The sequence below is a fragment of the Sciurus carolinensis genome, chromosome 8, assembly GCF_902686445.1.
Source record: "Sciurus carolinensis chromosome 8, mSciCar1.2, whole genome shotgun sequence".
In the NCBI taxonomy this organism is placed as follows: domain Eukaryota; kingdom Metazoa; phylum Chordata; class Mammalia; order Rodentia; family Sciuridae; genus Sciurus; species Sciurus carolinensis.
In genome coordinates, this window is record NC_062220.1 from 115678937 (window position 1) to 115691544 (window position 12608).

General features: G+C 37.9%; 1 protein-coding gene across 4 annotated transcripts in view; it reads left to right on the forward strand.

Moving 5' to 3' along the window:
- Sfi1 (SFI1 centrin binding protein) overlaps positions 1–12608 on the forward strand; it is a 99810-nt gene continuing 87202 nt past the window's right edge. For all 4 annotated transcript variants that reach the window (XR_007109911.1, XR_007109912.1, XR_007109913.1 and 1 more), the window contains exons 1-4: positions 1–637; positions 886–974; positions 2242–2381; positions 5285–5410. Coding sequence is in view for 1 of the 4 variants with exons in the window: in XM_047562358.1 (XP_047418314.1) it covers positions 5388–5410 (23 nt within the window). In the remaining 3 variants the exon portion in view is untranslated. The remainder of the gene's footprint in view (positions 638–885; positions 975–2241; positions 2382–5284; positions 5411–12608) is intronic.

Sequence of the window (12608 nt, forward strand, 5' to 3'; positions counted from 1 at the left end):
AGCCCTATTTTGTATTTTATTTAGAGACGGGGTCTTACTGAGTTGCTTAGCACCTCACTTTTGCTGAAGCTGACTTTGAACTCCTGATCCTCCTGTCGGCCTCCTGAGCGTGCCCCCCGCCCCCACTCTACAGGTTCCGGCTTGCATGCCCTGAGAATTTAGGAAAACCGAGAGCCTGAAAGTGGGGGAAGGAAAGAGGACTTTCCAACGCAATAGCCTACTGACTCGAACCTTATCCCTAGTGTTTGGTCTCAGTAGTCGTAACTCGGGGATCGACTTCCAAACAGCTCCCACGCCTCTGAGAGGGGTATGTAACAATCTGGGCTTAGAAGCGAGTTGCCAAAGAACACAGCGGCCTGTAGGACAGCATCGAGAACACGATTGGAGCTCCTCAGCTCCCGGGGAGGTGTGTCACTGTCCGATTTAGGCAGTGCGAACTCCAGCATCCGGGTCGTGGTTTCCGGCGCGTGCGCGCGGTTGCTGTGGAAACACGGGCGTGGCCGGCGCTAGGGTGGTGTTCAGAAGCGCGCGAAGCCCAAAGAGTGGCGGGGGCTGCGCGGGCCTGAGGGAACCCCAGGAATCCGCCCGCTGTTGCCGCGACTTCTAGGTGCCAGGCCAGAGATCTCGGCTTCTTCAGGTACGACGTCCGGCCTTAACTTCCCCAACCTTTTGAATAGCTTGTCCTCTGACTGAGAGCTCTGCAGAGCGAGCAGCTGTCTTTGAGATGGGCCCTGTTAGACCTTGTCGCAGGTGCCGGTGATGCGGCCTGTGCAGCGGGTTTTGGTCTGCGAGAAGAGCAGAACCAGTGATACTGGGAGCCCGCCTTCCTCTGCGCTGCGCTTGCGTGGTTTCTGGCAGCCGCTTGATGTCACTTTGTTGTTGCAGACCCTCCGGCCTCCTGCCTCCAGTACCATTCCACCGGTCTGGTGCCGAGCCTACGCGAATTTCATTAGCGCGCAGGGATCCGAATTGGGGTGAGGAGTAGGGGGACGGCTTATGGATCCATCTGCTTAATGGGAGGAGGGGCTGGTGTACACAGACTTCGGGGACCCCCATCTGAGCCCCCATGGTGCCCACGTGTCATTCAAACCATAAATCCATCTTCAACGTGAGAGATGGGTGCTTGGTTTTTATTTTATTCGGAGGCCGTTCAGATGTTTTGAAAATGTCTATGTCGATGTGTAGTATTTGTTATTTTTTAAATGACGGTGTTAGGCACTGCAGTACCAGTACCAGCTAGCTTCAGTACTCCTTAGATAGTGATATTAGGCGCTCCATCTCTAAAATGAAGATGGCAATCATCTGTTGAGGTAGTTGTATTAAAGTATGTAGTTCATGACAAGTGCTTAGTACTATCCCTGGCACAGAGTATCCACTCCATAAATGTTATCTTGATTTTAGTCTGTTTTTACGTTGCAAATTATTTTCCTTAGTGCCTTGAAAGTATGGGACTTGGTGTTAGGGAAGGCTTTTGGAAGGACTTGAAATTTATTCTGGACTGCAGATATATTTATATGTATTTCCTCGTTTTTCTTAGAATCATTCCTTCCCCCAATCATTGTCAGAAACTGCAAAATAATGTAGAAACTTAAAGATGTTTTTACATTTTTTTCAAAATTAACATATGGTTTTTAAAATTAATATTAAAGTTCATACTAAAAAAGAGCCCCATGCTCCATTCTTCTGTTCATTAGAAGTAAATATAGTGTAGTGCTGTTTCTCCATTGGTTAGTTTTACCCTTTATGTTGACTGTTGTTCATGGCAAATAAGTACTTAGCCCATAGTTATCTTTCTCTCATCTTTCCAACGCATTTATGCAGTAATTGTTGTCATAGTACTAACATTTACATTATATAACAAATATTCACAGCTGCACCAAGTAGGGTACTCTATTTCTTCCATTCTTATTCATCCCTTCATTTTATTCTCTGGTGTCCCATGTACAGATCACTAATTATTTTCCCTGTCACTAATTTGTTTTCTTTTTTCTATCTTTTTTTTTTTTTTTTTGGCTATTCTCAAAACCTTTGGTTCCATCTTTTTCCTGGATACCTCCCTTCTTGGTTTTAATCTTTTCTGGTGATTCTGCTGGCTACACCCAGTTCTAATCCAGACTGTTCTTTTCACATCTTTTCTGTAATTTCTTTTTGCTATTCTCTGTTGCTTAAATCCCTGTAAATTTTTTCTTAATTTGTCTTTTTAAAGCATATTTCCCTGTTTGTTTGTTTATTTATTTGCAGTATTGGAGATCAGACTCAATGGTGCTGTATGTCTCAACTCTTTTTTAAAAAAATGTGAGCAGGGTCTCACTAAAATTGTTCAAGCTGGCCTTGAATTTGCCATCCTCTTGCCTCAGCTTTCTGATGAACTGGAATTAGAGGTTTGTGCTACTATGCGCAGTTCTGGCTTATTCTTTTTAAAAAAGTTTTATTGTGATAAAATTCATATACTGTACAGTTCACCCATTTTAAAGTGTACAATTCAGTAGTTTTTAGTACATTCACAGAGTTGTACAACCATCACCATGATCAACTTTAGAGTATTGTCATTACCCAAAAAAGAAAGCCTTACTTGCTCTTTGTGGTGTGGTGGCACATGCCTTAATCCCACCACTTTCCTGGCATACTGAAGGCCCTGGGTTCAGTTCCCAGTACCATTAAAAGACAAAAACAACAACAACAAAAAACTCTTGCCCATTAGCAGTTACTCCCTATTTCCCTCAATCCCTCAGTCCTAGGCAACCACCAATGTAGTTTTCTAACTACATAGGTTTGTCTTTCTAGATGTTTTGTATAAATGGAATCATAAAATACATGGACCTTTTTGACTCACTTCTTTCACTTGGAATAATGTTTTCAAGGTTCATCCATGTTTAAATATTGTTATTGTATTGCATTTCTTTTTATGGCTGAATAACATTCCATCATATGAATATACCACATTTTGTTCCTCTTTTCATTAGATTTTTTTTTTTTTTTTTTTTTTTTTTGTGGTGCTGGGGATCGAACCCAGGGTCCTTGGCTACAGTGGATATTGCACTCAATCATTAAGACATCAACCCAAGGCAATGACCCATTTTTTATAGCAATATTTCACCAAAATTCTCTATTTGAATATTTCAATTTAGTTTATTTTCAGAAGTAGTCACTGAAAGTGGTCACTGTTATTTCGAGTGTGGCATCAGAAACACTAGGATAGTCGGACACAGTGGTGCACACCTGAAATCGCAACGATTTGGGAGGCTGAGGCAGGAGATTTATAAGTTCAAAGCCAGACTCAGCAACTTAGTAAGGGCCTATGCAACTTAGCTGGACCCTGTCTCAAGAAAAAAAAAAAAAAAAAGCCTGAAAGCCTGGGGATGCAGCTCAGTGGTAAAGTACCCCTGGGTTCAATCCCCAGTAACAAACAAAGAGAAAGAAACACCAGGACATAGGTTTGTTGTCAGTAAAAACTATTCTTGTGTGGATAAACTTTCTTCTGGCTGCGTTTTTTGTTTCTCATTGAAATATGTGGCCTTGATTATATGGGTGACCGTTATTTTGTGAGAAATATCTTACCATAAATCCATCAAGTGGGGCTGGGGAGATAGCTCAGTCAGTAAAGTGCTTGCCTTGCAAGCACAAGGCCTTGGGTTTGATTCCCAGCACCAAAAAAAAAAAAAAAAAAAAAAAAAAAAAAAATCCATCGAAGTTACTCAATGTACGGACATGGTAATCCTGTTAGCTAGCCTCCACCATATACTGAAATCTTATTTCTCGGTCTTGACTACTTATATTTGTTTCCTAGGGCTCTTGTAACCAGCTAGGACAGACTAGATGACTTAAAACAACAGAAGTTATTGGGCATAGTGGCAGATGCCTATAATCCTTTTGATTCAGAAGGCTGAGGCAGGAGAATTGCAAGTTTGAGGCTAGCCTGGGCAACTTAGTGAGACCCTATCTGAAAATAAAAAATAAAGACTGTGGATATAGCTCAGTGATAGAGCACCCCTGGGTCAGTTTCCATTACCACAAAAATAAATAAATAAACAAAAGAGAAGTTGTGTCACTGTTCTGGAGACTAGAAATTAGAAATCAAGGTGTCATCCTTTTTCTGAGGCCTAGAAGGGGATCTCTTCTATGTTTTTCTCTTAGCTTCTGGTACTGGCTTCCTTGGCTTCTGGGCACATCACTTAAATCTCTGACTCTTTCATTACATGAAATTCTCCTCTTTTAAGTATATCCGTTCTTATATCTCTTGTCTTTTTATAAGGACAGTAATCATAGTGGATTAAGGACCCACTCTACTCCTGTATGAACTCATATTAATTTATACCTTAATTTACATCTTATATCTACAAAGACCCTGTTTCCAAATATAGTCACATTCACAGGTATTGGGGGTTGGGATATCAGCATATCTTTTTGGGGAATCTAATTGTACCCACAACACTATTATTCTTTTTTTTTTTTTTTTGTGGTGCTGGGGATTTGAACCCAGGGCCTTGTACTTGCGAGACAAGTACTCTCCCAACTGAGCTATATCCCCAGCCCAACACTATTATTCTTTGCACTAAAAAATAAATAAAAATCATGTTTTTTATTTAGTTTATAATGAATGCTTTTGGTAGAAGTGATTACCAACTGAAAATGAAAATTGCACATTAAATATCTGTTGTTGATCAAAAACTAACTGAAGTTTTATTTATTTATTTATTTATTTATTTTTGTACAGGGATTGAACCCAGGGCCGCTTTACCACTGACCTACATCTCTAGCCCTTTTTTAAAATTTTATTTTATTTAGAGACAGGGTCTCACTAAGTTGATATTGGCCTTGCTAAGTTGCTGATGTTGGCTTTGAATTTGAGATCCTCCTGCCTCAGCCTCTCCAGCCACTGGGATTACAGGCATGTACCATTGTGCCTGGCTACCCAAAGATTCTTATAGGTAACCCTGACAAACATAAAATTAATATGGGGAAAAATAAAGAAATCTTATCTTCTGCTGGTGAAAGGAAGTTGAAAGTGTTGGAACGTTACCTGGACAGGAAGACTGTAAATGAGCCAGTCACAATTTTTTAATCTTTTTAATCACCTCTCATTTTCCTTTCTTAGAAAAAAAATATATATTTAAAATAATGTAACTCGTAAACAGTGTTGTATGTCAGAGACTTTCCGTGCTCACCTAGTGTTGAATTAAGGAGAAGGGGTGGGAGACTAGAAACTGGTAGGTAGCCTTTTAGAAATGTGACTCCTATGAATTTGCAGATAATTTAGTCTTTTTTATTGCTCTTTCTTTTGTAGTTAGATGGGGAATATAAAAAACTGATTCATTAGTAATCTGCTAACTAAGAAGTATATTATCAAGCCACTGGTTGAATTTTCATCAGAAGGAATTAATGAGAGAATGGAAAAGAAGGCCAATTCCAGGTGAGTGATGCAACATGACCAAAAAGATAACTGAAATTATGATTCCATATAAAAGTTTGAAAGCATTTTGTTTGTAAAAATAATAATTAAACCATAAAAATTCTTAAATCATGAGTGATGAGGTAGAAAGTATGGGCAAGAACTATCTTGTCATTGATATTTTGAGTTTTTCATCTATACTGTAATGCACATTTCACACAGTCAAAAAAACATTTTAAGCATATAGAAATATCCATAATTAAAATTACCATTTTGATGTTGGGGATGTAGCTCAGTGATAGAGCACTTACTTAGCATTCATAAGGGCCTGGGTTCAATCCCTAGCACCATACACCTTCCCACACACATTAAGAAGTCTGTTTTGAGTAGAAGTGAGGATGAGTTTCCTGAGGTTAAAAGTTATACCATCAAGGTTGGCTGACTCTTTTATCTTTTCCCTTCCATTAGCTGAGTACCATGGCACAAACTTGTGAGGATTGTCTGAGACTAACTTGGGCAACATAATAAAACCTTAGATATCACCCCCTCCACCCCCCCACCCCCCGCAAAATAAATTGTGGCTATTAAACCAAATTTGCATTCCTGGGATTAACCCCACTTGTTCATGTGTTTATATGGTACATTGCTTGTATATATTGTTGGATTTGGTTTTCTAGTATATTTTGAGGATTTTTTCCCCCCCAGTATTGAGAATTGAACCTAAGAACTCTGTAAGCGCTGAACTCCATCCCTAGCCCTTTTTTATTTTTAGACAGAGTCTCACTAAGTTGCCCAGGCTGACCTTGAACTTGTGATCCTCCTGCCTCAGCCTCAGGAGTCACTGGCAGGCATTATAGGGATATAACACTGTGCCTGGCAACATATACTATTAATGATTCTACAAGTATATGAGGCTATACCTGTGGGAACAACCCACTCAGCTAGCACACCTTAAAGATCCAAGTATCTGAATAGGATAAAGAGATATCTTCTTTAGATTGTGGGGTCCGTTATCTCCTTTGATTCCCACAACGTGCGCAATATTGTCTCCATTTACAAGTGAGGAAACATTGGATAGAAAGAAAAATGTGATTAGTTGTAGTCTTTACAAGTCTCATGGAATCAGGGTTTTCTTTTTGTTTTTCACTTCAAGTCTTGATTTATTTCTATTGTTCTACTCTTTAGCTGGAAGTTATAAATATTCTTTGTAGGTTTTGTAAATGAATGGTTTTACTGTTAACCCTAAGTGGCACAGTAACACACGATGAGGAGGAATACTGTTTTCAAAGATCAGACTGCCAGAGCTTTGTTGCCCTTCTAAAAGTAACCAGATTTGAATCAACAGCATTTAGGTTGATTGCACAGGCAGAATTTTTCCTAAGAAATTAAATAAGTTGAGCTGACTGGTTGCCCTAACTGCAGAGAGTGTGGAGGGTGGAGCAGAAGCAGACCCACCAATTATTATGTGTGTAGAAAAGTGGTATGGATTTCTTTTAATCTATAGGTTCCCTTGAAATGAATTACTAGAGAATCATTTGTCTTGTGGCACTTTCCACAATTCATATTTTACTGGTTATATTGCTCTGTGTGTGTATTTTTTTTTCCAGTACTGAGAGTTGAACCCAGGGTGCTTTACAACTGGGCTACATCCCCATCCCTTTTTTATTTATTTTTTTAAATTTTGAGACAGAGTCTCACAAAGTTCCTGAGACTGGCCTCAAACTTTTAACCTACTTAATGATTCTTTTTTTTGTGGTGTTAGGAATTGGATCTAGGGTTAGGCAGGTGTTCTACCACTGAGCTGCACACTTAGCCCTGGCCTCAAACTTGATCCTCCTGCCTCAGCCTTCCGAGTCACTGGGATATATGGCAGGTATATATGTGTATATATTTATATATGTAGGATATACACATAGGATATATATGTATATATGTACATATTTTTATTTTTTTTCCAAAATGCTTTTATTATTTTACTTTTCCACCAGTAATATAGGAAAGTTCCAGTTACTCCACGTTTTTGTTAAAGCATGATATTGTCAGTCTTTTTTAAGTTTAACCATTCTAATGGTTGTATAGTGGTATGTAGTGGGTGTATAGTGGTATTTTGTGGTTTTTGTTGTTGATGTTTTTAGTTTTGCTTTTGTTAGTGCATTTTAGTTATACCCAATAGTTGGGTTCAGTTTTTTGGGGGGAGGTACCGGGGATTGAACTCAGGTGCACTTGTGGCCACTGAGCCACATCTGCAGCCCTATTTTGTAGTTTTATTTAGAAACTGGGTCTCACTGAGTTGCTTAATACCTTGCTTTTGCTGAAGCTGGCTTTGAACTCTTGATCCTCCTGCCTCATCCTCCCAAGTCATTAGGATTGTAGGCGTGAGCCACAATGCCTGACTGGGTTAATTTTTGACATAATATTTTAATATGCCTGTTTCCTCTGTATTTTTCTGTAAATTGGTAATTGAATGTAGAGATTTAATTAGATTCATTTGACTTTTTTTGGGGGGGTTGGGGAAGGACACAGAATACCTTTATAGAACCAAAGGACAGAACCAAACTGTGATATAATTACCATTGTTCAAACTATCCGGAAATTTTATTTTTTTATTTTTTTTTAGTGGTGCTAGTGCTTCAATCCAGGTCTTCACACATGCTAAGCAGGCATTTTACCACTGCTCTATTTTCAGACCAGGGGCTTTTAAATAATCATGTTAATTATTATTAAAATAATTTGTTTTGTGCTTGCTTTATAAATTATTGAGTTAAATCTAAGATCTCCCAATATAAATGGTGATTTTCCTAGTTTTCATAATTCAGTTAATTTTTTAGCTTTTTGTATTTTGAGACAATACTGTTGGATGCATATAAATATGTAATTGTTAATTTGCTAGTGAATTCAACAGTAGGCATGGACCATCTTTATTTCTAGTAATGCTATTTGCCATAGGACCTTTTTATGATATTAAAATATCCTGTTTGTTTTATTTTGGTATTTTTTTGAATGATGAATATTTTCTTCACCGATTTACTTTTTTTTTGGTACTGGGAATTTAACCCAGGGGTACTTTAGCACTGAGCTACATCCTCAGCCCTTTTTTTTTTTCAATTTTGAGATAGGATCTCACTGAGTTCCTTAAGGCATTGCTAAATTGCTGAGGCTACCTTTGAACTTGCTATCCTCCTGCCCAATCCTCCTGAACCACACCCACTATACCTAGACTTCTTCGTTTTACTTAAAAAAATTTTTGTATTCTTGTTTTAGAATTCTGTATTCTTGTCTGTTGTAAACATTCCATAGTTAGATTCTGTTTTTAAATCTACTCTTAGCAATCCTTAATTGGATCTTTTAAGTCATTTATTTTTAAAGCAATTACTGATATGTATGTGGGTTTAAATTTAAAGCCTGATTTGGCACTTTCTATTTGCCTGTTATTTTATTTCCTTTCTTATCTACTTTTGGGTTAAATATTTTTTTTTAATCTTTCCATTTTCTTATTGGTATAGAAGTTACGTGCTCTTTTTCTCTTCTTTTGATGGTTACCTTAGACGTTGTAACAACTCCTGCCAGGTGCAGTGGTTTAGGCCTATAATCCCAGTGACTCAGAAAACTGAGGTAGGTGGATCACAAGTTTGAGGCCAGCCTCAGCTATTTTGTGAGACCCTAAGCAACTTAGTAAGAACTTGCAAAATAAAAAGTACTGGAGATAGATTTCAGTGATAAAGTTCCGCTGGGTTTAATCCCCAGTACTAAAAAACCAAAATATAACCACCCCCACCGTAGAACTCAGAGGCATTATGCATGCTACACAAGTGCTCTACCACTCAGTCACATCCCTACCCTATTCCTTACCCTTTCAAAGTCAGTATTACTATTCTTGCTTTCCTCTCAGACAATATAGGAATCTACAACATTTTAACTTTATCTCCTTGTTGACTTATATTGCTGGTAGCTGTTCTATTTAATTCTTTCTCAAATCTCCTACCTCCTTTTTCAGAGATTTTTTTATTTTATGATAAACTACATAGAACAAATTTTTCCCATTTTAGTCACTTTTAAGTAGACATTTCATTGACATTTTTCAGTGTTGTATAACCGTTGCTACTATGTGTTTCCACAACTTTTTCATCATCCTGTAAAGAAAACCTGTATCCTTTAAATAACAATTTCCCATTCCTCCCTTCCCCTAATTAGTAAAGTGTATTCTATTTTTATTTCTATGAATTTGTCTATTCTAGGTATCTCATACAGATGGATTCTTGCAATATTAATCTTTTTGTGTCTGGCTTATTAGTATGTTTTTGGTGTTCATTGATGCTATTATATGTATCAATGTTTTCATTCTTTTTTTTTGAAGTCCTGGGAATTGAACCCAGGGCCTCCTACATGTTAAACCTGAGGTTCTCCTCCTCCTGCCTCTGGGTCTACCACTGAGCTACATCCTCAGCTCTTCATTCTTCTTTTGTGGCCGAATTATATTCCATTGTGTGCCTGTGCCATATTTTGTTTATCCATTTATCTGTCAGTGGATATTTGGGTTTCTTCTTCCTTTTGGATATTGTGAATAATGCTTCTTCTTACCTCCCCCTGGCCCACTTCTGAAACAGTCTTTCTGTCAACCAGGCTGGTCTTGAACTCCTGGGCTCAAGTGATCCTCTGGTCTTAACCTCCTGAGTAGCTGGAATTACAGGCACTCACCGCTGCCTGACTGCCTGCCTTACTCTTTTTTTTTTTTTTTTTTTTTTTTTTTTGTTAATGGTAATTGAACCCAGGGGTGGGAACCACTAAGCCATATCCTCCGTCCTTTCTATTTTTGAGGCAGGGTCTTACTAAGTTGCTTACTGAGTTGCTGAGGCTGGCCTTGAACTTGAAATCTTCCTACCTCAGCCTCCCAATGGCTGGGATTATAGGTATGTGCCACTATGTCTGACTTGACTTAGTTATTTGCAAATATATATCTGTTTGCAGGGCAGGTACAGGGAATTCTATGTTTCTCTTAAAAGCAGTTATTTAGCAATTGCTAGTTCAGATTCTATGGTAAGAATATAACTACTGAGAATTACGAGAATTAAAAATAAAAATAATGAGAATTAAATACATACACACAGACACAAACACAGACACACAGACACACCGTTTGAGAGTAAGTTGTGGTTCGTTGTCCCCATAATGTTACTTATGGAAAATTAAACAACCAAATGTGAGAAAACTTTCTGGTTCTGGATCCAAACCAGGACTACACATGGCATTTTGCTTTTTTAGTCTGTTTCTGTTGCTGTGGCAGAATGCCTGAGAAAATCAATTTCAAAAATGGAAGATTCCTTTTGGCTCATGGTTTCAGGCCATGATCAGTTGGCTTCGTTGATTTTTGGGTCTGTGGCAAAGCACAACATCTTGGTGGGGAGTATGTGGGTAAGCAGAGCTGCTTACCTCATTGCAACAAGAGACAATAAGAGAAGAAGGTGCCTGAATCCCAAAGGACCCTTCAAAGGCACATCCAGTTGATCTAACTTCTTTCAAATAGGCCCCACCTCCTAAAATTTCACCACCTCATAGTGCCATTAGCTGGGATAATGGTACCAAATTATCCCATGAGCTAAAATAAATCTTTCATGGTTGAAATTGATTTTCTCAGTATTTTGCTACAACAGTGGAAACAGGCTAAAAAAACAAAATGCCATGTGTAGTGCCATTAGTCTTTAATATATGAGCTTTGGGAGGTTATTTAAGATCCAAACCATAATAGTCTCCTTCTGTTTGGAACTCTTTCTTAATCTTTCCTTATCTTTCATGACCTGGAAGTTTTTGAAGAGTTCAGAACACTTACTTTTTTTTTTTTTTTTTTTTTTTTTTTTTTTTTAAAGACAGGAGCTCACTATGTTGTCCAAGGCTGATCCTGCTGCCTCAGCCTCCTGAATACCTGGAACTTTGGGCGGGTACCACCAACCATGCCTGGCTTAGACCAGTTACTATTTATTTCTTTCTTTATTTGGTACCAGGGATTGAACCCTGGGACACCTAATTCCTGAGCCACATCCCTAGTCTGTTTTTTAAAAATATTTAGAGAAAGGTCTTGCTAAATCGCTCACTAAGTTGCTGAGGCTGGCTTTGAACTTACAATCCTCCTGCCTCAGCCTCCAGAGCTGCTGGGATTTTAGGTGTGTGCCACCATGCCCAGACCACTTAACTTTTGAGGATATTTCTCAAATTGAGTTTCTCTGTCTTTTTAAAATTGGATTTCTTTAGTTTCTCTTCATTATCATTCATTATTCAAGTTATGCATTTTGGGCAGAAGTGATTCAGTTTTGTTAGTATATCACATCAGAGGACACATTAATGTTGATTTGTCCCATTACCAGTGATGTTAATTTTTATTAACATCATTTAACTGGTTATTTAGCTGATGTGTCTCATTTATCCATTATAAAGTAACATATAATATAAGTATTTTGTAGGGAGATGTTTCTCTGGCTCTTTTTCTTTCTTATTTTAATTAATTTATCTATCTATCTATTTATTTATTTTTTTGAGACAAGGTCTTTATGTTTGGCCCAGTCTGGTTTTGAACTTGTGATCTTTCTTTTGCCTTGTAGCTGGAATTAGGACCAACTTGAGGTATTTTTTGAGACTGTTAATATTCTATTCCTTATGAAACTGCCACCAACTTGTTTTTGCATCTATTGATGATTTGCGAATGAATCAATTATTAGTATTACGGTTCCTAGATGATGATTTTCTAATTATCTCCTTCTATTAGTTCGTATAAAGTTTTCCTTATTCCCCCATGTATTTATTTACATCAATATTAATTTATGAATTCCAATTTTATTCATTGATTTTTAATCTATTACTGTTCAAATTGTCCCAAATCTGTCCTGTAGTCTTTCAAGCTAGTTTCTTTGTACTTTTGATAGGTCTCCATCAGTTTATTTGTTTCTGTTTTTTGTTTTTGCTGGTACTGGGGATTGAACTTGGGGGCACTCTACCACTGAATTATATTCCTACTCCTTTTTTTATTTTAATTTTGAGAGAATTTCACTAAGTTGCTGAGTCTGACTGTGAGCTTGTTTTTTTTCCTACCTCAGTCTCCCTAGCAACTGGGAATGTAGGTGTGCACCACTATACCCAGCTTTCCATCATTCTTCGAATACCTCCTTATTTTTTGACCAAATAAGATTTCCATTCTCATCTTCTATTTTCCTTACCCCGGACCTGGAAATCA